Source organism: Crocodylus siamensis, chromosome 15 (assembly GCF_052110815.1).
Source record: "Crocodylus siamensis isolate JL-2025a chromosome 15, ASM5211081v1, whole genome shotgun sequence".
Classification (NCBI taxonomy): Eukaryota; Metazoa; Chordata; order Crocodylia; family Crocodylidae; genus Crocodylus; species Crocodylus siamensis.
The window spans coordinates 49,943,482-49,970,785 of record NC_143409.1 but is presented as its reverse complement, the minus strand read 5'-3'; the positions used below and the strand labels follow the sequence as shown (position 1 = coordinate 49,970,785).

At 52.7% G+C, this 27,304-nt stretch overlaps 1 protein-coding gene and 1 long non-coding RNA gene across 6 annotated transcripts; one reads left to right on the top strand and one right to left on the bottom strand.

Annotated features, from left to right (window-relative positions):
- Nucleotides 1-9,523, top strand: LOC149852697 (uncharacterized). 2 transcript variants are annotated; one of them, XR_016439435.1, is made up of 4 exons: nucleotides 1-117; nucleotides 4,870-5,027; nucleotides 8,236-8,331; nucleotides 8,726-9,523. It is a non-coding gene; the product is annotated as an uncharacterized LOC149852697 (long non-coding RNA). The 2 variants fall into 2 exon arrangements; XR_016439434.1 differs by having other exon boundaries at nucleotides 8,236-9,523.
- LY6G6C (lymphocyte antigen 6 family member G6C) lies at nucleotides 13-27,086 on the bottom strand. Of its 4 annotated transcripts, none has more exons than XR_016439424.1 (4): nucleotides 27,072-27,086; nucleotides 8,024-8,189; nucleotides 1,743-1,856; nucleotides 13-698 (listed from the first exon to the last, which is right to left on the bottom strand). XR_016439424.1 is itself a non-coding variant. In XM_090029856.1 (3 exons), exons 1-3 carry the CDS (start codon nucleotides 4,997-4,999, stop codon nucleotides 478-480), a joined length of 387 nt encoding a protein of 128 aa, XP_089885982.1. In that variant the 5' UTR covers nucleotides 5,000-5,125; the 3' UTR covers nucleotides 13-477. The 4 variants fall into 4 exon arrangements, 2 of the variants coding, with proteins under 2 accessions (XP_089885982.1, XP_089885984.1); XR_016439423.1 differs by lacking the exon at nucleotides 27,072-27,086 and adding an exon at nucleotides 9,517-9,654; XM_090029856.1 differs by lacking the exons at nucleotides 8,024-8,189; nucleotides 27,072-27,086 and adding an exon at nucleotides 4,948-5,125.
- Between the last annotated feature and the right edge of the window lie 218 nt (nucleotides 27,087-27,304).

Genomic DNA, 27,304 nt, shown 5'->3' with positions numbered 1-27,304 from the left:
CCAGACTTCAGGAAGATTTTTCTAGCTTTTATTGGCCACCACAGGCTTCTGAGCTCTCTGGGAGGTGAGGATGGGCATGGCTGTCCCTTGGACTCCTGGGTTCTCCAGCACATGGGGGTAAGGCCTGTCACCCAGGCTCCTGGGCTCTCTGGCAAGTGGGCTAGGGCCGGGTGCCCAAACTCCTGGGTTCTCCAGCAGGTTGGGGTGTGGTCTGGCACCCGGACTCCTGGGTTCCTCAGCAGTTGATTGCGGTAGACCCCTGGACTCCTGAGTTCTGGGTGGTGGGGCTGGACCACAGGACTCCTGGGTTCTCCATGGGGTGTAGCTGGGAGCCTGGACACCTGGGTTCATCAGCAGGGGCCTGGGTCTGGGAGCCTGGACTCCTGGGTTCCCTGGCAGATGGGTCGGCCTGGATGCCAGGGTTCTGCGTGTGGTGTGGCTGGACGCCCAGATGCCGGGGTCTCCCCGGGGGCACCCCTAGAGCAGCAGGGCAGCGGCGAGGGCAGAGGCCAGGCCGGCCAGCAAGAGGCGGGCGGGTGGGGTGCTGGAGGAGGGGCTGGCCCCGTTGCACAGGTCGTGGGGGCAGCAGGTGCGGTTGTAGCTGATATCGAAGATGGAGTCATGTTGCTGTGTCCGGTTGCACTGGCTCATGTTTTCACTCGTGATGCAGCCGGACTTGGAGAAGAGCTTTACGTGCCCTGGGGAGGGGTGGGGGTGGGGTGTGGGAAGAGGTGAGGGCCTGCCTGGACACCTTGGTTCCTGCCCTGCTCCCACCCCAGCCCTTGCTTGCCTCCCAGAAAACCCTGGCATCCAAGAACCACCCCTGTCTCTCTGCCCCAGCCCCAACCCTTGGGAGATGCAGCCACCTTGTTCCCTGTCCTGTCCTGGGACCCCTGCCACCTCCTGCACACACACACTCACATCTGAGGTCTCGCATGCACACACACAACCCAGGTGTCTGACCCCCCCCAGGTGTCCAGCACACACACACACACCTGGTGTGCACATACACACACATCCTAGGTGTCTGAGATACACACGGGCTCCGCCCCACCGTTTCCTCAAGCCACGCCCTTCTTAAGCCCACCCCCAGAGCCCTTGCATTCCTGAAGCCCTGCCGCACCCAGAGTCCCTCCCACACTGCAAACCCCTCCCCTGCGCAGACCCCACCCTCCCTTTCCCCGGGCCCTGCTATTCTGGTAGCCACACCCCCTCAGTGCACCCCTCCCACTCCTCTAGCCCCTCCTTTCCCAGGCTCCTTCCCCCATGCACCCCTCCCAGGCCATGCCCCTCCCATCCTTCAAGCCACACCCTTCTGAGGCTATGCCTCCCACTCAAGACCTGCGCTCCCCCAGGTCGGCCCCTCCCCAAGCCCCTGCCAAGTCACCCCCTCCCAGTCCTTCAACTGTCCTCTCCATAGGCCCTACTCTCCTGTCCCCCCATGCTCCCACTCCTCAAGCCCCTCCTCATGCCCCTCTCCTCTCTCTCCCAGGATTCTCCCAAACCTTAATCCCCACCCTCCTTTCCTCAGGCTCCTCCCACCCTCAAGCCACAGCCCTCCCCAGGCCACCCCACACCCCCTGGTGGCTACCTTGAAGCTGTTGAGATATTGAGGGTCCTGGTTCCCCAGCTCTTACCCCTCAAGGCTGGGGACAGGAGGCATTTCTGGGCCCCAGAGCTCCCACCCCAGGGCCCTGCTCCCTTCTTGTCCCCCTGTGGGGCAGTTAGCACCTCCAACTCACCAATGTAGGCCTTGGTGACCTCACACTGCCCATCGCTGACCATGCACGGGTCCTTGTGGTGGAAGCAGAGGGAGCCCACCTTGAACTTGCAGACTTTGCAAACCAGGCCCTGGGCTGTGAGGGGAGAAAAGTGAAGGAGAGGTCAGAAGGTGCCTGGGACACCTGGTTCTTTGGGAAGGGAGTGGGGGCTGGGGACTGAGAACAGGGGGCCTGGACACCTGGGTTTCCTGCCTAGCTCTGGGAGGATATGTTCTGAGCCTCTCTCACCCCACCTTTCAGTCCTCCCTCCCCAGCCCACCCCTCCCCACCTCCCAGCCCACCCCAGCTACCTCCCAGGGCCTTTCAAACCAACTGCCTGGCTCAGGGAATCCCCAGGGGTATCCAGCACCCACAGATACACGTAGATCTCACTCATGGATGCTGTAGCTGGCTCTATCCCAGAGCCAGCTGCATCTTGGATGGCCAGATAGACTCGGCTGCTCCACTACTGAGCCAGTCATCACCCAGAGCTGAACAACAGCTCCACCCCAGAGCCAGCTGTGTGTGGTAGCTTACTCACTGGTCCCACTCCAGAGCCAGCCACAGCTCCTACCCCTGTTACACCTAGCCCAAAGCAACCCCTAGAGCCAGTCCCAGCTCCTATCTTCATTATGCCCAGCATGATGCACCCTGAGGGCTAGCCATAGGTCATATCTCTGTTATACCCTGCCCAGTTCCCCGCCCAGAGCCAGCTGTAGTTCCTATCCTTGTGATATCCAGCTTCTGCTCTTCCCAGAGCCAGCTGCTGCTATTATCCCCATTATACCCAGCTCAACACTCCCTTCAGGGCTACCCACCTCCCAACACCAGGCAAAGGGCCCTTTTTCCCTCAGACTGGTACAAGCTACTGTCAGGGGTCCTTATGGTGTGGGGTTGAGTAGGTGACCCTGGAGCAGTGGCAGTACCATGTGAAACCACTGGTGCAGCTCATGAAGGTTAACAACCTGCTAAGACTTTTTTTTTTAAACTATTTTTGCAAACTTTTTACTGACAGGCAAGGCTTTTTACTGGCCACCAGACTCTTTTTTTTCCTTTTGAACTGATGATACAGTCTTTTTAATGGCAACCACTTTTTTTATACTGACAATGCAAACTTTTTACTGGCAGATGGGCCTTTTTTGTTTTTCTTTATTTACTAACAATGTTACCTTTTGAGTGGCAGCCAATACTTTAACTACTACCATTAGCTTTTTACTGGTAATGATTTTTTTTTAAACTGACAACACTAGTTTTTTAACTGACAACCAGACTTTTTTATTTTTTTACTAGGGCTGGGATGAAATCCCTGAACTTGAAACTAGCCCTTGTACAGGGCCTGGCAGAAGGGTCAGGAAATGGAAATCAGGACTGTCCATTAACTCAGCCCTGTGTGTTTATGGGGGCGGGGAGGAGGAGGGGGCATGCGTCCTGGGGTCTAGACCAGCAGGGGCTGCATGGACATGCTTCTCTTCATCCTTTCCACAGGGCTGTGTCAGGGCCCTGCCATGCATGCACAGGACCTAGGTGTCCAGGACACACAACACACAACACACACACACAAAGGTGGAACCCAGGTGCCCAGGACACCTATGCCCAATCCCCTTCACATATGGCCCCATTCCCCACCTACCCCCCAGCCTGACCCTAGACTTACTGTCAGCTTCCAGCATTGCCTAACATCTCTTTGCGGGGCAGGGAGAGGAGGCAGGAAGCAGAAGCTGGAAAAGGGAGGAGCCTGAAGACAGCTGCAGTGATGGGGGAGTGGGGGTTCGGTGAGAGCCTGGGAGGCCTCATATTAATCATGTGGCTGGTGGGCTGTCAGCTGGCCAGCCCTGCTAGAAGATTCATGTCAGTAAAAAAGTGTGGTTTCAGTAAAAAAATTTGATCATCAGTAAAAGAAAAAATCAATAAAATAATTTGAAGATGTCCAGTAAAACAAACAGAAAAAAATTTCTTCACTTGGCAAACCTGCTGAGGTGGGGCAGGGGATTGTGGGTGTTGGAGATTATGGGAAGCCACTTGTGGAAATAAGCCTTTCAGGAAGCTGGGAGGAGATGGAAAACTGAGGTGCTGTCACTGCTACTGCTGGTCCCATCCCTCCCTTTCCCAGCCCCACCCTGCTCTATTCTGTTCAGCCCCTCCCAGAGATGGGGCTGGCAGCCTGGACACCTGGGTTCTCTGGGAAGAGAGTAGGGCTAGTGTGTTGGAGCAGGGGGGTGCTGGGAGCTGGAATGCCTGGGTTCTTTAGGAGGGAATCAGGTAGGAGCAGGTTGGGGCTGGCCTGGGTTCTCCCCCATTTTGAGAAAGGGAGTTTGGGAGGGGAGTGTGGGCCACTGCTTAGAGCAGGCTTTGGGTGGCTGGGTGGAGCCCAGGTGCCTGGGTTCACTGCCCTTTCTTAACATCCCCTTTCTTAACATCTGGATGACACAGAGGCTTGTTTCATCTCTGGCCAGAACATGTGAGCCACCCCCTCCCCTGTGACTCAGTCTCACATTGGGCTGGGGTGGAACTGGGACCCACCCTGCAGCTCCCCTTCCAGAGGACCCAAGTGTTCTGGCCTCTCCATTGCCCAACGGTTTGAAGCAGGGACATGGGACAGGCTGAATGCTGTTGACTTCCAGTCCCAGTGGGGTTGGGGTCCAGATGCCTGGGTTCTCTAAGAGGGCAGTGGAGGCTGGGAGCCCAGGTGCCTGGGTTCTGCTCCACACCCAGGAATGTGCCAGGGAAAAAGTGTGCTCAGACCCACTCCTGTGAGACACTCCTGGCTCTCTGGTTTCAGTGGAGTGGGAGGGGGCACAAAACCACTCAAGGGGTCAAGAGGCATTCCTCAGGGCTGCATCAGGGCCCTGCCAGGCATGTAGGGACCCAAGCATTCCCTCCCCTCCACACACAACCCAGGCATCTGAGACACACACACATGCACAACGTACATGCACACCCCTGACCCAAGCTTCATTGCTGAATGAAAGCCACTTCACCTAATGCTGCTGGAGCCCTAAGAGAACCCATGCACCCGGGCTTCCCCCATAAAGAACCCACATGTCTGACACACACACACACGAACCAAGTTTCATTGCTGAACCAAATCTGATTCACTTAATGCTGCTAGAGCCACAAGAGAACCCACAAGTCCAGGCTCTCCCCACAAAAGAACCCAGGCGTCTGGGCTCCAGCCCCTAGGACTCACCCAGTGTCAGGCTGAGCAGCAGGGAGACCCCGAGGAGCAGGACACGTCTCATCGCTGTTGTCTGAGGAATCCGGGTACTGGTGAGTGGCCAACCTGGTCTGAAGTATTTAAGCCCTGCCTGGGGCTGGGGCAGCCAATCAGGGGCAGGGAGGGGCAGGGTGGTGCCTGACAAGGCAGGAGGGGGTAGGAGCACCTAGGGGAACCCCGATCTTTGTACGTCCCCTGTTTCCCACCCCTTCCCCTTACTCCCAACCCACAGCCCCCTGCCCCCTCAGCCCTGCAGTGTCCCTCACTCCAGACCCACAGTCCCTTGCTTGCCCCTGTATCCTGCCCCAGCCCTGCTGGTGCCCCTTACTCCCGACCTGCAGCCCTCTGCCCCCCAGTCCTGCTGTGCCCCTCACTCCCGACCCGCATGCAGCTCACCCCCACCCTGCCTTTCCCCCTTCCTTCAACTTTATAAAGGGCTTTTTGTTTTCTTGTTTTCCTAAATTCTAATGACTCGTGGCTGCTCATTACTTGTGGTGAGCAGTGAGGGACACCAGCAGACCTGGAGGGGTGGTGGGTCAGAAGTGGGGGGCACTGCCGGTCTGGTGGGGAGGGAGGGGCTATGCATCAGGAGTGAGGGGCACCGCAGGGCTGGGGGTTCTGGCCCCCCCCAGGGCTCTTGGGCTTGCCCATCCTCTCCACTCCCAGGTGGGGCTGGGATGTGATCCAGTGCTCTCCCCAGCTGGGACTCACCCTCCCTCCAGCCATCACACACACACACACCTTGAACATCCTCCTCCCCAGGCTCATCAGACCCCAAGGCTGCAGCTCCACCCCAGGCCAGTTGCCCAGTCCATGCCAACTGGACCTCCCTGGGACACTGGGTCCCTATCCTGCTTTCCAGGACAGGTGACAGTACAGTAAGACCCCTCCCCTTCCTTCCTGTTGGCTGAGCCCCACTGGCCAATCCTTTCAGGCACTTCCATTTGTGCCCAGTAGATGGCAGTGCCATGCACAAACCACCTGATTCCTTCTCAAAAGGGTTGTTTTGGTGTCCCCTGGTTCCCCACCCTCCTTAGACCCAACACCCTTTGTTCCACCCCCAACACCAATCATTAGACTCAAGGAGTCCACATTAGACCCAAAACAGTCCTCATTAGTTTCAAGGAAACCTCATTAAACTCAAGGCATCCCTCGTTAGATCCAAGTCCCCCTCACTGGAGTCAAAGGCCCCTCACTAGACCTAAGACACCCTTTGTGGGACCCAGGCCCCTCTTGCTAAACTCAAAGTGCTTTCAATAGACCTAAGGACCCCCTTGTCAGACCAAACCCCCTATTAGGTCTAAGACCCAGGAAACCCCTTCATTAGACTGAGGACACCCCTTGGCCAAGACCTCATTAGACTCCAAGCCCTTCACTAGACTCAAGGCCCCCTTGTTAGACTCAGGGTAGCCTTATTAGACATAACCCCTCACTTTGTTAGACCCAAGACAACTCTTGTTACACCCAAGCCCCTCTCATCAGATGCAACACACACCTTGTTAGATTCCCAAGACAGCCCTGGTGACACGCACACCCCCTCATTAAGACTGTCACCCCCACAATCCTGGCTTCGCCAGCCGGTCCTGCTCCTGGATGCTGCTCCCTGCCCACCTGCAGCCACATCCCCGCCACCTGGCGAAGCACCCTGCCCGTGGGGGTCCCATGCCAATATCCATGCAGACCCCACTTGCCCCTGCCAGTGGGTATGAGGAGATGGGCCCAGGGCCAGATAAGATCAATTGGCATCTCTCTGGGACTTGCCCCGCCCAGATTTAAGGTTCATTAATTTTATTGGTACAAAGGCAGGACGGGAACAGGGTGATAAGGGGAAAAACAATCTGGGGCTGCAATTCAGGAGGTGCCACATGCATGTGCCCACTCACATGTGGTTGGCATGCAGCCAGGCAGGGCGGTGGGAGCAGCTCTGGCAGCTGCAGGCAGGTAAGACTGTCAGGGGTGGGGGTTTGAGGGCCAGGGCTGGGGGAGGTGCCATCAGGGTTGGGGGCCAAGCTCTGGTAAGATCATATTGGCCCTGCACCACCGGTGGGGGCCTGATGGCACAGGGGCGGGCTGGGTATGCCAGAGGTAGGTGCATGGCCCTGATGGCATGGGGGGGGAGGGGGTTGGGTACTCCAGAGGTAGGTGCATGGCCCTGATGGCACAGGGCTGGTTGGAGTTAAAAGGGGCCTAGCGCTGGTAAGTCCAGACCAGGCCTGAGCCATCAGGGCAGAGGCCAAACTACAGCAGTGCATGGGGGAGGACATGTGCTATGAAAGCTGCAGAGTCCCCTGCCACGCACAGCCGCTGGAGCACATGTGCCCCTCATGCATGCCCCCACCACCTGACAAATACCCTCCCACCCTACACAACCATATAACCACCCCAACACACACCCCCTGCCCCACACACCCACCCTCTATGACACACACCTTCTGCCACATACACGTACCCCCAACCCACCCGCCCATCTTTTGCCACAGCTCCCCTCTTCCTCACAGACCCATGTCCTGCCCTACGCTCCCACCACCTACCCCACACACCCACCACTATGCTACACACTCCCTGCCCGACACATCTACCCCTACCCCACATGCCCATCCCTTGCCCCACACCTCCCCTGCCACACGGACCCATCCCCTACACTGCATAGCCCCTGCCCCACACACTCATGCCCTGCCCAAGGTTTCTTCACATGTAGCTCCATTTTAGATGTCTCTATCGATTATATAGTATTGTAAAACATGACATCAAAAGTAGCTCTACAAGAAAGATCAAAACTCCCTTGTCTCTCTAGTACCTGCCCTGATCCCCACTGCTCACCACCAGAAGCCCATCAACAATCACCAGTCATTTTATACACACAGACACAGACACAGACACACACACGTGTGTGTATGTACGTATGTAGCACCCAAACAAGTAACACAATGCCATAAAGCATAATGCAGAGCTGAAGTCAATCCCTTTTCCATCTGGGTTAGTGTTCTGGTGTTGGTGATGGCAATAGCATGTCCATAATCTCAGCCCTGCCTTGTAGGATCATTAATACCAGACTCAGTGGGTGCAAAATGATCTCTTCCAGGACAGTCCACCCAGGCGTCTTTCCTTCTTCCTGCATCTTGTCCATCTCCTGGGTTGTTGTTGGATGAGGTCAGCTGTGGGAAGTAATGATTCCTCTCTGCAGTTTACTAGGCCTTGCTCATCTGTGTGTAATTCTGTGATGGGGGGAAACAAATCAGTCATCAAGTTCCTTATATTTAGAGCGATCATGTGGCCCAGACTGGATGGGAGAGTCCTGGATTTTGGAAGCTGGCTCAGCACCCTGGTCGTTGGAGGAAACTGAAGCAAAAGTTCCTGGTGGGTAGGAACCAGGGAGCTGTGGGGTTGGGGCTGTGTGTGTGTGTGTGTGCACACATATGTGCAGCCCCTTGTGTCCTCCCCCCTGCTCAAAGCAGGACCAGCCACAGCTATCTCATCCCAGCCACGGCTTTGTCTAGCCAGACCTTCAAAACCTCCAAGGATGGAGATCCCACATTATCTCTGGGGAGCCTGTTCCAGTGCTTCCCCACCCTCCTAATGAGAATATTTTTCTTTAATATCTAACCTACTTTCCTTGCTGCAACTTGAGCCCATTGCTCCTTGTTCTGTCATCTGTTCTCACTGAGAACAGTCCAGCTCCAACTTCTTTTGAATCCCCCTTCAGGGAGTTGAAGGCTGCTATCAAATTCCCCCTCTGTCTTCTCTTCTGCAGACTAAATAAGCCCAGTTCCCTCAGCCTCTCCTCAAAAGTCATGTGCTTCAGCCCCCAAACCATTTTCATGACTCTCTGCTGGACTCTCTTCAACTTGTACACGTCCTTTCTGCAGTGGAAGACCCAAAACTGGACACAGAACTCCAGATGTGGCCGAACCAGTGAGGAATAGAAGGGAAGAATCATTTTCCAGTTTCCTGAACAGGTTTTTTCCTGTATCATAACATGAGACCGCCCTAAACCACATAGTGTATTTGTGGTAGAGCTGGAGGGGCAAAGAGGAGAAAAACCCCACTCACGTGTCCACCCTAACTGGCTGGGTGCCCAGGATGTATCTGGATGTTAAAACTAGCAAGAAGCCAGGACAGCCAGGGGAGATCCTTTGTTCTTCCCAGCTGCACGGGGGTGACTCATAGGGCTGGAGGCTGATGCCAGAGGTGTGTGCGGGTTTTCTGATTGGGACAGGGCCAGAGCCCCATGCCAGCCCTGCTGCTGAGCGGAGAGCCAGGTAATCAAGAAGCAGTCATTTTTTTCAGCAGGGAATGCAAGCCACAACTGTGCAGCAGAGGCAACAGGTGATTGGAGCTGAGAGCCAGGACAGGAAGGGAATGAGCCAGGTTACCCTATCAGAGGCTAGGAGCAACCTGGTCACTGGGACTTACTAACCTACTGCAGGAGGTGAGGTTGACCCGATGACAGTATTATTCACTCAAACTCCCCCCATTCTTTCTGTACACATTGGACCCAGCCCCTTTTTGTGCTATTGGCAGTGAAAGCAGTGTGGGACTCACAGAGCCACCATCCAGTGGTTTGTAGTAACTTCTAACCCCATTTGTGCCATTGGGTGAACACAAGAGTCATGCTGCTTGTATACATTATGCACAAAGGTCCCCATGCTGCTCATGTAGTAGACCAGCACTGGCCACTGCTGTAACTGCAGTCGGAATAAACTCTGCTTAACCCGTCAACAATGTTACTTCCATACATCGTCGTGCAAATCAGTGTGGTTTTCTGGAAAACAAAATAAAATAGTGCCTTGCCTTTTTTGTATTTTTAAAAATACACCACAACCCAGGTTTCAGGGTTTCATTCTATCTGCCTCTCTGTCACACGCATCACATAGGCCCCAAGCATCTGTATCACACATGCACATGCACACACAACCCAGGTACTCAGGACACACAGACAGACACACAACTTAGGTACCTGAGAGACACCCATACATACACACACACACCCACACACAGAGAACCTGTGTGTTAGACACCCCTTCCACACACACATACACACAACTGAGGTGCCAGGCACACATGCTCACACACACACTCAGAACGCAAGTGTCTGGGACATGAATGTGCACATACACAACATACAACCCAGGGCTCTGACTCAGCCCCCTGCAGCCATCTGACACCCCCTCCCCCCAGACACATAGAGACACAACACAAGTATCCCAGACACACCCCCTCCCCCCAGACACACAACCAAGGTGTCACAGACATGCCCCCTACACACACAAACTCACAACCCAGGTATCACAGGCACACAGACACAAACATACACACCTCTTGCTTTGAACATCCCCCTCCTCATGCTCATCAGGCCCCGGGGCCCCCAGTCCTCCCCAGACCAGTTTCCCAGTCTGCACCTACTGGGCCTCACTGGGATGATGGCTTTTTATCCTCCTTTCCAGGATTTACTTTAAGAGTCTGCCCCTTTGTTCCTATTGGCTGTGGCTGGCTGTCAGCCCCCCCCCACTGGTCTATCATCTTGGCTACTTCCATTCAAGGCCAGTAGATGGCAGCGCCATATCACAAAACACCCGAGTCTTCCTCAAGAGGGGTTGTTTCAGCATCCCCTGGTTCTCCATGCTCATTAGATTCCTAGTGACCTAGACCATGAAGGCCGGAAGGGAGGTCAGGAGGTCACATCTAGTCCAACTCCCTGCTCAGAGCAGGACCAGCCCCAACTACATCACCCCAGCCAAGGCTTTGTCAAGCCATGTCTTGAAAACCTCCAAGGATGAAGACTCCACCACCTTTCTGGGTCACCTATTCCAGTGTTTTACTACCCTCCTCATGGGAAAGTTCTCCCTAATGTCCACCCTCAACCCCCCTTGCTGCTACTGGAGCCCATTGCTCCTTGTTCTCTCATCTCTTCCACCGCTGAGAACAGCTCAGCTCCATCCTCTTTCGAACCCCCCTTCAGGGACTTGAAGGCTGTTATTAAATCTCCCCTCAGTCTTCTCTTTTCTAGACTCAATAAGCCCACTTCCCTCAGTTTTTCTCACAAGTCATGTCCCCCAGGCCCCTCACTATTTCTGTTGCCCTCTGCTGGACTCTCTCTAATTTGTCCACATCTCTTCTGTAGTGGGGAGCCCAAAACTGAACAAAGGACTCCAGATGTGACCTCACCAGTGACCACAGAGAGGAAGAATCACTTCCCTCAACCTGTTGGCAGCACACTTATCAATGCAGCCCAGGATGCCATTAGCCTTCTTGGCAACAAGGGCGCACTGCTGGCCCAATCCTCCAATTTGTCTAGGTCACTCTGAATCCTAGCCCTACCCTCCAGGGTATCTACTGCTCCCCCCAGCTTGGTGTCATCTGCAAACATGCCAAGGATGCACTCTGTGACATCTTCCAGGTCGTTGTTGAAGACATTGAACAAAACTGGCCCAGGTCTGACCCTGGGGCACTCCACTTGATATCAGCTCCCAAGTAGGCATCAACCATTGATTACTACTCTCTGAGCTCAACGCTCCAGAGAGTTTTCTATCCACCTGACAGTCCATTCATCCAGCCCATACTTCCTTAGCTTGCTTGCGAGAATGCTGTGGGAGACCGTACCAAAAGCCTTGCTAAAGTCAAGGTGCACCACATTCCCCGGTCTCCCCTCATCCACAGAGCCAGTCATAGAAGGCAATCAGGTTGGTCAGGCATGACCTGCCTGTGGTGAATCCATGCTGATTGTTCCTAATCACCTTCTTCTCCTTCAAGTGCTTAGCAAAGGTTTCCTTGAGGATCTGCTCCATGATTTTCCAGGGACTGAGGTGAGGCTGACTGGTCTGTAGTTCGCTGGATCCTCCTTCTTCCCTTTCTTAAATGTGGGGACTATGTTTACCCTTTTCCAGTTATTTGGGACCTCTTCTGATCACCATCAGTTTTCAAAGATCATGGCCAATGTCTCTGCAATCACATAAGCCACCTCTCTTAGCACCCCCCAGGTGCATCTCACCCAGTCCCATGGACTCACACATGGCTAGCTTTTCTAAGTAGTCCCTAACCTGTTCTTTCACCACTCAGGACTGCTCACCTCCTTCCTAAACTGTGTTGCTAGGTGCAGTAGCCTGGGAGCTGACCTTGCCTGTGAAGACTGAGGCAAAAAAGGTTTTGAGCACTTCAGCCTTTTCTGCATCCCCTGTCACAGGGCTGCCTCCCCCATTCAGTAAGGGACCCACACTTTCCCTGACCCTCCGACATACTGGCAGACTCATGTCCTCTCATTAGACTTGACACACTTTGGTTCACCCAAGACACCCCTGGTTAGTCTCTAGTCCCCCCGTTAGACAAAAGGCACCCCTTGTTAGACTTAACACACTTCATTAGACCACATTCCCCTTGTTCGACCCACAATACCAATCATTAGATTCAAGGAGTCCTCATTAGACCCATGATAGCCTTCATTAGTTTCAAGCTGCCCTCACTATACTCAAAACATCCCTTGTTAGATCCAAGTCCTCCTCACTGACGTCAAGGCCTCCTCATCGGTTACAAGACACCCATCATGGGACCCAGACCCCTCTCATTAGACTCAAGGCCTTTTCATTAGACCTAAGACCCCTCTTGTCAGACCTAACCCCCCATTAGGTCTAAGACCCCATCGTTATACCCAGGACACCCCTTTAGACCCAAGGACACCCTTGCCCAAAACCTCCTCATTAGACTCCAGGCATCATTACACCCAAGTCCCCCTTGTTAGATCCTAACATCCCTCATTAAACTCATGCCCCTATCATTAGACTAAGGGCAGCTTTATTAGACATAACCTTCTTCAGTAGACCCAAGACATCCCTCATTAGACCCCAGCCCCACTCATTAGACAGAAGATACTCCTTATTAGACTCAATGCCCCCTTGTTACACCAAAACCCACTCACTAGACTTCCATTGTCTCATGAGCCAGACCTACCCCACTCCTAATGGCTGCTCCCCACCACCCACCTGAGGCCCCATTGCATCCGCCTAGCCAAGCACCCTGCCCACTGGTGTCCCTGCCCAGTATCCACAGAGACCCACAGGCCTGGGATCTGATAGAATCAACTGAGATCTCCTCAGGACCCCCATGCCATTGCCAGATGGTGTAAACTAGTGTTTCTCAACCTTTTAAGGAGCAAGTGCTCCCTAACTTCTGAAAATTTTAATAAGCGAGGATTTAGTTAGGGAGCTTCTGGAGGGGTTGGACGTATTCAAGTCAGCCGGTCCAGATGATCTCCACCCTAGAGTTCTAAAGGAACTGCCCAAGGTCATTGCAAGTCCCCTGGCACAACTTCACGAGCACTCGTGGTGCTCTGGTGAGGTACCGGAGGACTGGAAGAGGGCCAACGTGGTTCCCATCTTCAAAAAAGGCAGGAAGGAAGACCCGGGAAACTATAGGCCGGTTAGTCTCACCTCGATCCTAGGCAAGCTGTTCGAAAAAATTATGTTGGCACACATCCAGGAGGGGCCAGCAGGAGACTGCATGCTTAGGGGCAACCAACATGGGTTCATCAGTGGCAGTCCTGTCAGACCAACCTGGTGGCCTTTTACGATCAGATCACCAGATCATTAGACGCAGGGGTAGCAGTGGATATAGTTTTCCTGGACTTCCGGAAGGCTTTTGACACTGTCTCTCACCCTGTTCTCATTAAGAAACTGGGGGGCTGTGGTGTAGACACCCACGCAGTCAAATGGGTCGCCAACTGGCTGGAGGGCCACACCCAGAGGGTGGTGGTGGATGGGTCCTTCTCAACCTGGAAGGACGTGGGCAGTGGGGTTCTGCAGGGCTCGGTCCTCGGGCCTGCACTGTTCAACATCTTCATCAGCAATTTGGACGAGGGGGTAAAAAGCACCCTGTTCAAATTTGCTGATGACACTAAGATGTGGGGGGACGTGGGAACATTGGAAGGATGCAACAGGCTACAGTCTGACCTAGACAGGTTACAAGGGTGGGCGGACGAGAATAGGATGGGTTTCAACACAGACAAGTGCAAGGTGATGCACCTCGGGAGGATCAACCGGCACCATACCTACAGGTTGGGGAACTCCCTTCTTGTCAGCACGGAGGCGGAAAGGGATCTGGGGGTGATCATTGACTCCAAGATGAACATGGGCCGGCAGTGTGGGGACGCAGTCAGGAAGGCCAACCGCACCTTGTCATGCATCCACAGATGCATCTCGAGCAGGTCCAAGGAGGTGATCCTTCCCCTCTATGCGGCACTGGTCAGGCCGCAGCTGGAGTACTGCGTTCAGTTCTGGGTGCCGCACTTCAAGAAAGATGTCGACGGCATCGAGAGGGTCCAGAGGAGGCCACTCGCATGATCGGGGGCAGCAGGGCAGGCCCTATGAGGACAGGCTGTGGGACCTGAACCTGTTCAGCCTCCACAAGAGAAGGCTGAGGGGGGATCTTGTGGCCTGTTACAAACTAGTCAGAGGGGACCAGCAGGCATTGGGGGAGTCCCTGTTCCCCTGAGCACCGCCAGGAGTGACCAGGAATAATGGTCACAAGCTGGCAGAGGGTAGGTTTAGGTTAGATATCAGGAGGCGCTGCTTCACGGTCAGGGCGGCTAGGGTCTGGAACCAGCTTCTAAGAGAAGTGGTGCAGGCTCCTACCCTGGGGGTGTTTAAGAGAGGTTGGATGAACATCTTGCTGGGGTCATTTGACCCCAGTACTCTTTCCTGCCATGGCAGAGGGTCGGACTAGATGATCTGCTCAGGTCCCTTCCGGCCCTACAAACTATGAAACTATGAAACGATGAAAGTACCCCAACACAGTTTTCCAGGGGATTTTATATCTACAGAATAATGCGTGTCATATATTGGAAGAAGGGCTGTGTATATAAGGCCATGATATGACAGATGTCTGATCTGGTGTGGGTAGGTTTGCCACGTTTTACACCAGAGTGCCCCACTCAAGTATGTACCTGGGCTAGAGGTGATGTTGGCCACAGCTAGGAGGGCTGTGCAAAGCATGGCATGCCAAATTATTACTGGGGAATTTAAAGTGCTGTGTAATGCATGGCACGCCAATTTTTTTGCCATAGTTTTGAGAGGAGGAAGGGGCAAGAGAGAGGAAAAGAGGACTAGAGGGAGACAAACAAGGAGGCAGCTGCTGCCAGCCATGGAGCCCAGGCTGTTCCCAGCAGGCAGGTAGGAGGCTGCAAGCCCTGCTGCAAGCAGCCCAGGATCCATGGCTGGCAGCAGCTACCCAGAGCCTGGGCTGGGTACAGTCAGGAGGCTGCAAAGAGATGCTCTGGGCTCCGCATGACACGCCTTGGAGTGCGTGGTGAGGGGGGCCCCTGAGGCAGCGCAGCCCAGAAAAGCCCCCGGTGTCACTGCCAGCCCCCATCTGCAGCCAGCCTGGGCTCCGGGCAGCTGTAACAGGCAGTGGGCAGGCTGCAAACAGCTGCACCGGGCTCCACAGCTGGTGACTGAGTGTGTGCATCAGAGCGGAGAGAGGGGCAGGGTTGTGCTGCCTCAGAACCTAGCTTCTCTCTCCGCTCCAAGGCGCGCATGCAGTCACCAGTGTGGAGCGGATATCCGGGCTGCAGAGCCTAGTGCAGCTGTTTGCAGCCTGCCCGCCTGCTGCAGCTCCCCAGAGCCCAGGCTGGCTACAGGCAGGGGCCAGCAGCAGAACTGGGCTTTTCCTGGCGTTCAGCAGTGGTGCTGAGGGGGCAGGTTGGGGAGGGCTACGGTGAATACTGGGGTGGCAGCAGCCCCCCTCCCACCACCGCAGCCCACCCCAAGCGCTGGGAAGAGCCTGGTGCCACCGCCAGCCCCAGCCTGCAGTGGCAGCCTGCTCCCTCCCGTGTACGGCAAACTGGGTCCCATGGTGCAGGAGGGAGTGGGGCAGCACCCTGCCCCTACCACACTGTGGGGGTCTTGGTCTGCCCTTCCCCCCAAGCCCAGGCAGGAGAAAGAAAGAAACTTACCTGCCTGTGGCTGGGTTGGCAGGGAGTGTACGGGTATCCGTGTGCCTGCACATTCCCCCTCCTGCGCAGCCTATAGCCAGCTTTGAGGGGAGGGCTGGGGGCTCTAGTGGTTGGACGTGAACCCAGTGGCGGTGGGGGAATGGTGGTGCTCCCTTGCTTATGGGAGTTTTTGGCACATGCGTACCTCCTGCTGGTGTCTCATGTACCCCCAGGGGTACGCGTACCATGGGTTGAGAAACTATGGTGGAAACAGTTGTGATGGGATGCCAAGTCTGGGTAAGCACCCGCACACTGCCCCACAACAGCTCATCAGAGCTTCTAAAATGGCCCTCCCTGTCCTACACACGCGTGCACATGCATGTGTGTCTGTGTGTGTGGGTGTGCGTAGGACAACTATGGGGGATTATATTGGGCTCATCAGTTGTTACTCCACTGAGTTGTATGTGTACAGGTGATATCTTTTATTAGACCAACAAGATTTTTGCAAAAATATTCTAGACCAATACAACCACAACGTGGGTACCTGACACATGGAAGATGTTGAATTTTAGCTGATTTTTAAAATGCAAACTTCATATTGTCACAAGCAGGAAGCAGCTGTGACCACCTGAAACCAGAGAAACCAGTGATACTGCTCTGGTCTTGGTTCAAGGTAATTTGCATCATAACAGAGCCTCACAAGAGAGCTGAGAGACTCTTCACCAGCTAAGAACTGCCTGCCCACAGGAGCTTTCTATCTACTGACTCCTCTGTGAAATCCTATGACATATGAACATTAATTTCTACCCAAGAGAACTTTTATAATCTTTTCTCTGATGCCTGATGAAGGGCGTCTGTGCCTCAAGGCTTACAATTAAAGAATCTTTTTTTGCAAAAACTTGGTCTAATTAAAGATATTACCTCTATCATGAGCCCTGATTGTGTATGTGCATACTGAGTAACACCTGATTAACAACATCTTGTTAGACTTCATGACAGCATAAAGCATAATGCAAACCCACTGGTTAATGACTGAGTAGCAGTATTAGGTAAAGTGAGCCTCATTGGTAACTTTGGCCCTGTGCAGAGCTGAAGTCAATCCCGTTCCCATCTAGGTTAGTGTTCTGGTGTTGGTGATGCTGATAGTAGTACATTCCAATTAGCATAACCACAATCCCGCCTTGTAGGATCATTAGTACCAGACTTAATGTTTTGAGTATTGGGTACAAGGTGATTTCTTCCAGGAGAGCCCACCCAGGGATCTTTCCTTCTTCCTGCATCTTGTCCATCTCCTGGGTTTGTTGTGGGATGAGGTTAGCTGTGGGAAGTAACGATTTCTTGTTGTGATTTACTAGGCCTTGTTCATCTATGTGTATTTCTATGATGGGGGGGAAATAAGTCACTCATCAATCCTTTATATGTAACCACATGTTCCAGATTGGCCAGGACAGTCCTGGATTTCGGAGGGTGTCTCAGCATCCTCGCCGTTGAAGGACATTGAAGCAAAAGTCTCCGATGGGCAGGAACCAGGGAGCTGTGGGGGGCTGTGTGTGCATGGTGTGTGTGTGTGTGTGTGTGTGTGTGCAAGCGCATGTGTGCAGCCCCTTGTGCTCCCCCCCTGCAATCCTGGATATCCCTAAAATAATTATGGTCACCCTGCTTCTGTTATCAGAAGGAACAATAAGGTTGCTTAGTGCTTTGGCGTTGGCTGGCAAGAAAGCCTGAGCCCCAATTTGAATTGTATTTGTTATATTCAGAAAGAATCATATGAGATGAGGTTGGCAAAGACCGCAGGAGGTCACTTCTGGTCCAACTCAAAGCGGGACCAGCCTCAATTAGGTCATCCAAGCCCAGGCTCTGTCTACCTGGGTCTTCAAAACCTCCTGGGACAGAGCTTCCACCACCTCTCCGGGTAACCTGGTCCAGTGCTTCACCACCCTCCTCGTAAGAGAGTTGGTAATAATATCTAACCGAAACTTCACTTGCTGCAGCTTGAAAATGTTGGCCCTTGTTCTTTCATCTGCCCCCACTGAGACCAGCCCAGCTCCATCCTCTTTGCAACCCCCCTGCAGGGAGTTGAAGGCTGCCGTTCAGACATCTTCTCTTGACTAAATCAGCCCAGTTCCCTTAGCCTCTCCTCAGAAGTCATATGCCCTGGCCCATCTTTGTTGCCCTCAACTGGAGTCTCTCAAACTTGTCCACATCCTTTCTGTAGTGGGGTCAACGGGGCAAAACTGGACACAGGACTCCAGTGCTGAATAGAGGGGAAGAATCACTGCCCAGTTTCCTGGACAGGTTTTTTTTCTGCATCATAACACAAGACTATGCCGGACTATATAGTGTATCATTCACTCCAACTCCCTCTTGAACCCATTCTGTCTGTACCTGTGGGACCCAGCCCCTTTTTGTGCTACTGGCACTCTCAGAGCCACCGTCCCATGGGTTTTAGTAGCTACTAAGCCCGTTTCTGCTCTCAGCCAAACACAAGGGTTGCGCTGCTCATATACATGATTCACAAAGGCCCCCAGGCCCTTTGCATCGTACAAGCAGTTCTTGGACTTACCAAACAACTGGTTCCTGAAAACCTGTCTTAAGTTGAAACGTTGCAATTTGGAATCAATTTTCTCATAAGAAACAATGTCAATTTATAAATGTTGTAAGCGCAAAACATTGTAACTCAAAACATTGTAAGTTGAGGACTGCCCGTGTACCGTCACTGGCCACTGCTGTAACTGCAGTTGGATAAATTCTCCTTAACCCAATGAACAAAATTACTTCCATATGTCGTCATCCAAGTCAGGGTGGTTTTCTGGGAAACAAACTAAAAAAGCGCCTCTCCCTTTTTTGTTTTTAAACACATGCACATGTGCGCACACGTGCACATGCACACATACAACCCAGGTGTCCAACACAGGCACTTGCACAGACATATACCACAAACCAGGTGTCTGGTTTTCACTCTGTCTCTCTCTGTCATACAAACACACCTTATATGGGCCCCAAACATCTGTATCACACAGACACAGACACCCCCTCTCCCCCCCAGATCTCAGGTTTCTGGGACACACATGTGCACACACACAGTGTCGAACCCAGGACTCTGACTCAGCCCCCTGCAGGCATCTGACACCGCCCCGCACCCACCCACGCAGACACAACCCAGGTATCACAGGCACACAGACACAAACACACACACCTCTTGCTTTGAACACTGCTCTTCCCTGGCTCATCACGCACGGAGGCCCCCACTCCTCCCTAGACCGATTGCCCATTCTGCACCTACTGGGCCTCACTGGGACAAGGGCTTTTTATCTTGCTTTCTGGGACTTACTGTAAGAGCCCACCCCTTTGTTTCTATTGGTTGCAGCTGGCTATTGGCCCCTCCCCACCATCATCTTGGCCACTTCCATTCATGCCCAGTAGATGGCGGGGCCATATCACAAAATGCCCAAGTCTTCCTCAATAGGGTTTTAGCATCTCCCTGGTTCCCCACCCTCATTAAACTCAAGCCCCCTCATTAGACCTGGCACGCTTTGGTTGACCCAAGACACTCCTTGTTAGACACCAGGCCTCCCCCCCAGACAAGACATCCCTCGTTAGTCCCAACACTTACCCTTCATTAGACCCTGTCCCCCTTGTTTGACCCACAACACAAATCATTAGACTCAAGGAGTCCTCATTAGACCCAGGCAGGGGGTGCCATGTGCATTATGCCCCAGGCAACCTGGAGAGCAGCTCCCAGGTAAGTCAGGGGGGACTGAGGCCTCCACAGGGATAGGGGAGGGTGGGAATTAGGCTGGGCTGGGGGCTGCTACCCAGCCAGGCAGTATGTGGAGCTTGGGGCCTGGGATCACACCTGCTGCAGGGCCCCAGTAGAGAGCAGGAAGGGACCACAGGAAGCTTGTCTGGGGGGGCTGGGGCTGGCTCCTCACTGCTGCTTGCACTCCTGGGGGGCAAGGGTGACTTGTCACTAGGGCATTGTGGAGCTTGCAGCAGTGAGCAGCCTTTCTGCATGGCCGTGCCCTGCCCAGCCACAACAGGTCGCGCCCACTGGGCTGTGGAGGCCCCGGCAGGGGGAAGCAAGGCAGAGAGCCCATGGCATTTTGTTAGACCCCAGATCAGGGGTGGGCAAAATGCAGCCCGTGGGCTGGATGCGGCCTGCCAGGCCATTCTAGCTGGCCCACGGGGCCCCTAAAAAATTGACAAAATTAATATATATCTTCCCCTGGCTGCCTGTCATATGGACCTCGATGGTTTGCCAAAACTCAGTAAGCGGCCCTCTGCCTGAAATAATTGCCCGCCTCTGCCCCAGATCCTTTCATAAGACACAAGAAACCTCTTGTTAGACCTCAGTCCCTTGCATTAGCTGTAAGACATTCTGCATTAGACTCAGTGCCCCCTTGCTGCACCCATACCCCCTCATTAGAGTGTCACTGCCCCACTATCCAGACCCTCTCTCCCATCCCACTCCTGGAGGCTACTTCTCACTGCCAACTTCTAGCCCTATGCACCCACCTGGCCAAACACCCTGCCCACGGAGCTCCTTTGCCAGTCTCCACAGAGACCCAACCTGTCTGCTTCTTCCGGTGCACCCAGTGGTGGTATGAGGCAGAGGGGCCCAGTGTCAGATAGGATCAATTGGCATCTCTCCATGGCCCTCCCCCTGCTCCGCACTAGATGCTGTAAAGAGTTGTGATGGAGGTCCAAGGCTGGGTAAGCACCCCTGCCACTGCCCCACAATAGCTCAAAGTTCCTTAAATAGCCCTTGAGCCCAAATAATCACCCACTCCTGTCCTACCCGCACACAAACAGACACACGTTGTTACTCTGTTGAGTTGTGTGTGTGCGTGTATATATACATATATACACATACATATACCTATATACATACATGCCCCCTCCCCCTCCCCACCAGTCCAGGTCCAGCCCCACTCTACCCCCCGCTTTCCCCCACCAGTCCAGATCCAGCCCTGATCTACCCCCCTCCCCCCTGGGTCCAGTCCTGCTCTACCTCCCCCCATGGCGGGCCCCATGCCCCCACCTTTGCCGCTCAGGTTCCGGCCCCACTCCGCTCCTCTCTCCCCCTATTCCCATTCCCCCCACCACTATGGGTCCTGCCTGGCTCAACCCCCCTGCCACTCTTGGTCTGCCCCCACTCTACCCCCACCCCTGCACCTGGCAGTCAAAATGTTTCAAAATGGCATGGAACCGTGTTTTCAAAATGAAACAAAACTTGAAATGAAACACTTTTCTGTCCAAATGGAGCACTGCTGTTTTGCACAGCACTATTATATATGTATATAACAACAAGGCATGGCAGGAGGTTTGCCCAAAGACAGGAGGGTGGGCTGATACTGAGACTGGGCCCAGGAGTTTTCCCCTTGTTACAGGGACATACTGAAATTGTGATTGCATGATTTTTGTGGAAACTGCAATTTTGGGCAGGCTCTGTGAAAAAGTGCAGGCTCACTGAGTGGTTGGAGGAGGTGGGTGGGGGGAGCAAAAAAAAAAGGCTTCAAAACAGAAAAGGGTGAGAACCCTGGCATACTGAAGCACAGCGGGAGACAGGCAATTTATACTAGGTATTTTAATCACCACTCTATCTCAAGGTTAGCATTCAGTTTCAGTAGACTCCTTTTTATAATGTCCTTTAATCAAATGTTTATAGTTGACATTAGTTAATAAAGTGGTACCATCACTTGGTATTAGTTACAAATCATGTTGCGCATAGCTTTTTCATAAAATATTTCAGTTTAAAGTTTAATTCATTGCTTAGATGGTTTTAGTTAACAAAGTGTATGTAACTGGTATTACATGCAATTCATGGTGTGCATAGCTTTATTTTAATAAGGTATTTCATTTTAGACATTAATTATGTGCTTAGTTGCTTAATAATACATCAATTAATGGCTTCCATTGGACTTAATCCTGTGATTAAGCCCATGGAAACTGTTAAATAATGCATTATTAAGCAATCTAAGTGGCCGTTAATGGCTTCCATGGGCTTAATCAGGGGATTCCACCCATGGGAACTATTAATTGATGCATTATAATCTAAGCAGTTTGGGGCCATCTGGCAATCTGCAGGGAGGGGTGAGACTACTGTGGCCCCTTGGCCAATTAGAAATGTGTGTGTGTTGTGGGGAAACCTGCTGCCTTTGGCCCAAGAAAATTGCTACCAGCCCTGGGATCTATAGTTTTTGTTGTAATCAAGTTTACCTTTCCTTTAACAGCATACTGTTTTTTAATTATGTATAAGCAACTAAAGGGTTAATGGTTTAACATCATACTTTTGTGTAACTTGTGACATTGTTTGCGTTCCTACAGTAGTTTTTCCTGGATAAGCATGAAGCTCATATTTTACAATAGGGATCCCTGCCCTCTTGTTTAATAAAAAAAAAAATTTATAAGCCTGTCCCCACCTCAGGCATGATTATAGGGGTCTGAATTTGTGATCCATACACCCCCTGTTCATCACCTGTCCTGGAGGTGTCTAAACACCTTAGGAAGCATGACAAAGGTCTCCCAAGGGTCTCCTAGTTCAACTGCAAGTAGATATAAGCCTGGAACCAGCCTCTCTGAGCACCTAGAGAGGAGGCCTATGCTTCTCCTTTTACATAGAGACGCTAGATCTAGTTGGGGAAGCCCCAATGCTGGGCTCTAAATTTTTTAAAAGGGGGGTGAAGATGGCATGGTGCATCATCACATATAATATAAACACATCTTTTTCCTCCAGTTAAAAAGAAACTGGAAGCTTTACAACTATGTGAAGCTCCACATCCATTGAATATCAAAGTGAAAACAAATATATCTTTTATTGGAACGTGCACCACCTATGGAAATAGCCTTTGCAGACCGGGAGATGCCTGGGGCTGCGTGGGATAGCCCAAGACAGCTGAAGCCCACAAACGTGTGATGAAAGGAGTTAAGGACTGCCCTTTAATTCATCCATAGGGTAACAGTCAGAGTGACTGGCTATTAGCTGTAAATAATTAATTAGGGGATTAATAGAAAGAGTATTTAACATAGTACATAAGTTATTGGCTTTGTATTCATTACCTTGATCACCCCTTAAGTGTAAATAGTTATCAACTGTTATTTTAGTATAAACTCATTGTGAGGGCATGGGGCCTAGGAGTGGCTGTGTACTCCCTAGCCCCCTACCATCACTCAAGGTGATTCAGCACCCTCTGGTTCTCGCCCGCCATGTCTTTGATGACAACTAGTTCAGAAGGGAGGCTGCCTTTATCCCCTGGTGAATGGTGCGATTGTTACTACACCTACTCCGTATGGGGTGCCTCAGTGCACCCCTGCCTTAAGGGCAATGCATGCCTCCTACCTCCCCTTCAGCATGCCCCAAGCCTCGCAGCTGTCCTCTGGACGTTGTTTGGGTCCCTTGCCCTTCGGCGCCTTCTCCGGCGCCCCTTGGGCTTGTCCTGCCCTGGTGCCCCTCTCTGACACCCCCGGGGTTGTCACCCACCTGGTGCCCCTCTCCAATCTACCTGGGCCTATCACACCACTGGCACCCCTCAACCGGCACCCCTGGGTCGGTCACATGCCCATCACCCCTTTACCGGGGCCCCCTGGGCCGGTTAGACAACCTGCACCCCAATACCGGGGCCCCTGGGCTTGCTGTGCCCAGGCCTCACCCCACAGGGCCTGTCTCTCAGGTTTTTCCCACTTCTTTCCCCCTCTGGGGCCTTTTGCCACACTCCCCACGCCCTGCTGCCCCACTCTGGGGCCTGTGCCACACCTCTCGCAGCTGGGGCTACAACCCCCACACCCCGAGCGCCTTGCCAGCACTCTTCATGCTGTGCCCACTGTGTCCCCGCTGGGCATCGGGAACCCCCAAGCTACTGGGGAGCCCCTGTGAGGCCTCCTCACACCCCTACAGCCTCACACGATACTCCGGTATAACCATGACACAAACCGAGCCCAAACGGCTATAACAAAACCAACAAAGAGCCACCCCGCTTGTAATGCAAACTCCCAGCCCCCCACCAGGGCTTCCACTGTACCTCCCTTCAGGGTTCATGCCTCCCTAGCATCATTGCAGCCAGTCTGCAAGATAAGGTTGCAACAACTCAGGCCACACAACTCCGCCACAAAGCTCCTGCTCCTACAGCTGCCAGAGGGGAACTGCTGGTCAGGCTCCGGCCTGGGCTGTTTATACAGGCCCGGCCCTGCCCCCTTCTGGCCACCTGACCCGCCTGGTCACCCTGGCAACCGGCAGCTGAGCTGCCCTGGTGATTGGCAGCTCTGTCAATTTCAATCCCAGTCAGGGGGCACCTACGTGACCCCGTGACACTCATCCTTGTGTATTGTTAATAGAGTACTGCAAACTTTTGATAGTATTTAATACTTGCTTGCATATAGCAATTATTTTCTGTATCTAATTAAATTTTGTAAATAGGTACTCCTGAGTCTGCAAGGTCTTTCCATTGTAAAAGGGATCCCCCTCCTTGCAGGGAGCCTCTGGCCACTTCTAGGTGAGCTGAGCAGGTGTAAAGCTACCTGGCACCCCAAGTCCCAAACATCTGGGCACAGCAGGAGGTAGTGTCATGTGCCAAGGGTTACATGAACATGGAAGGCAAGTGCCTCTGCTGGCTGAAATGCACTGCACTGAAGGGAAAGTACAGGAGAATTGCATGGCTGCATCGGTGAAAGGGGGTGCTTTCTGCTTTTTGCCTGATTGAAGGCTCTGTTTTCTGCTCCCTGCCCCATCCACATCCATGCTGCCTGTCTTCCACTTCTGCAATCTGCCATATGCCATACACAGAGGTTGCTTGTACCACTTAGTTTCATAGTTTCATAGTTGGTAGGGTCGGAAGGGACCTAAGCAGGTCATCAAGTCCATGGGCAAGAAAGGATGCTGGGGTCAAATGACCCTGGCTAGGTGATTATCTCGCCTCCTTTTGAAGACCCCCGGGCAGGAGCGAGTACCACTTCCCTTGCAAGTTGGTTCCAGCTCCTATCTGCCCTGACTGTGAAGTAGCAGCTCCTGATGTCTAGTCTGAATCTACTCTCAATCAACTTGTGGCCGTTATTCCTTGTTACTCTGGGAGGTGCTCAGGGGAACAGGGTCTCACCCATTCCTCTCTGGTCCCTGCTGGTAAGTTTGTAGATGGCCACCAGGTCTCCTCTCAGCCTTCTCTTGTGGAGGCTGAACAGGTTCAGGTCCCGTAGCCTCTCCTTGTAGGACCTGCCCTGCTGCCCCCTGATCATGCTGGTGGCCTTCCTCTGAACCCTCTCCATGCTGTCCACATCCCTCCTGAAGTGCGGCGCCCCGAACTGGACGCAGGACTCCAGCTGCGGCCCGACCAGTACCGCATACAGGGGGAGGATCATCTCCTTTGACCTGCTCGAGATGCACCTGTGGATACATGACAAGGTGCGGTTGGCTTTCCTGACCATGTCCCCACATTGGCGGCCTGTGTTCATCTTGGAATCAATAGTGACTCCAAGATCCTTTTCTACCTTTGTGCTTACAAGAAGGGAGCTCCCCAGCCTGTAGGTATGGTGCTGGTTCTTGCTGCCTAGGTGCAGCACCTTGCCCTTTTCAGTATTGAAACCCATCCTGTTCTCATCTGTCCACCTCTGTAACCTGTCCAGATCAAGTTGTAGCCTGTCCACAAGTTGGCAACTCCAGTCTACAAGGTACTCCTCTACCCTGCCTTCTGGCCAGCCGTCACTAGAGAAGTCTTTCAGAAAAACACTAGTCATTCAGAAACACACTAGTGATCAGAAAAACACTAGTCATCATTCAGAAAAAAACAATATTTTTGGGGTGGCACATTTTATTGTACAGGACAAACTCTTTTGCAAGTGCAGCTACAGCTGATAACTTTGCTTTCCTCCACAATTTACACCCTTTCCTGCTTCCTTGTAATGCAGGGGTGGGCAATTTTTTCGGGTGGAGGGCCACTTACTGAGTTTTGGTGAACTGTTGATGACTGCCTGGGTAGCCCTGCCCCTTGACAGGTGTCCTGCCCCCTTGTTGCTGTCTTGCTTACAGAAGTCCCTCCCACTAACCCTCAACCTTTGCCACCAGAAGTCCCGCCCCCATCTCCTTGCCTCAAGAAGTACTCCTTTCAGCAAGGAGTTTTGCCATATCAAAACCAGAAAAATATGAAATTATATTCTAAAAATCAAATATCTACAATAGTCATTAATTTGATTAAAATATTTTGTTCTGATTTACATGTGTTTGTGTCGTGTACATAGAGGTGATTGCACAATAGCTTAAAATGAAGCCTTATGCTTGTATATTGTGGGGGAGGCATGGGGGCTAGGTATGTGGGGTGTGGAGGAGGTTGTGGGTGTATCTATGGAGTGTTTGTGGAGGGGTGGATAGGTGTGGGGTGAGGAAGCATGTGGGTGTATGTGTGGATATGTGGGTGGATATAGAGTTTGTGGGAGGATGTGTGTGGGGGGAGGGTGGCTGGGGTGTGTGAGGGGGGTATGGGGTTTGCATGCATGATAATACAAGGGAGGTGTGGGTACATGTCTATGGTGGGGGGCAGGGGGCAGGAGTAGGGGGAGGCTGGGTTTGGGGCAGGCCTGGGTGGGCTTTGTGCTGGACTGCCAGTCCTGCTGTCAGCTTCCCCTGGGTCCTACTGCACCTGTCTCCTGTCATCTTTGAAAAGCAGCCAGAGTAGATAAATTATACCTTTCTAATTTTTTAGGGGCCCCGTGGGCCAGATAGAAAGGCCTGGCAGGTCAGATTTGGCCCACAGGCCATATATTGCCAAACCCTGCTATAATGTGAAACAGAAGTCACTATTTTATCTGGTATTTAGCTGAGGCAAGAAATGTAGGCCAGCCACAAGGGCAGAGTAATTATCACAACGTTAAAATGACCAGTCAGCTACAAAGCAAGTGCTTGAAAATGTGGCACAACTTTAGAGCTGGTTCCTTCCACATCTGTAAGTGACTATTGCTGTTTACTTAATGGAGTTCAACAGAAGTTACTAGAAATGACCTGGTGTTAAGCTGAGGCTGAATCTGCTTCTTTCCCAGCCTTAAGGAAGGGCACTTTGGGCCAAAAGCTTGTTTAACCTCTCTCCCAACTTTATATCTGTGCCAACGAAAATACTACTTAGAAAAGGGCTTCCAAAATGTTTCTTGGACTCTTCTGGCTACAACAACAAGGCATCAAGAGACTGAGGACAGTACTCACTGTGGTCTGGCAGTCCTGGGTTAAAATGGGGAGGGTGCATGCAGTGGATCTGGAATAAAACTTCTTAACACAGCTGTTGTGCTATTTTCATTCTGGAGCAAAGCTAAAGGAAACATTACACCGTACTGGCAAAGCTCACCAGGGCGCACCCAGCTTCACATTCTTGTTGCATGTCATTTACCCTTCTCCTACCTCTGCTTTGTTCCCATCTCCCCACCATATCCTCCACAAGA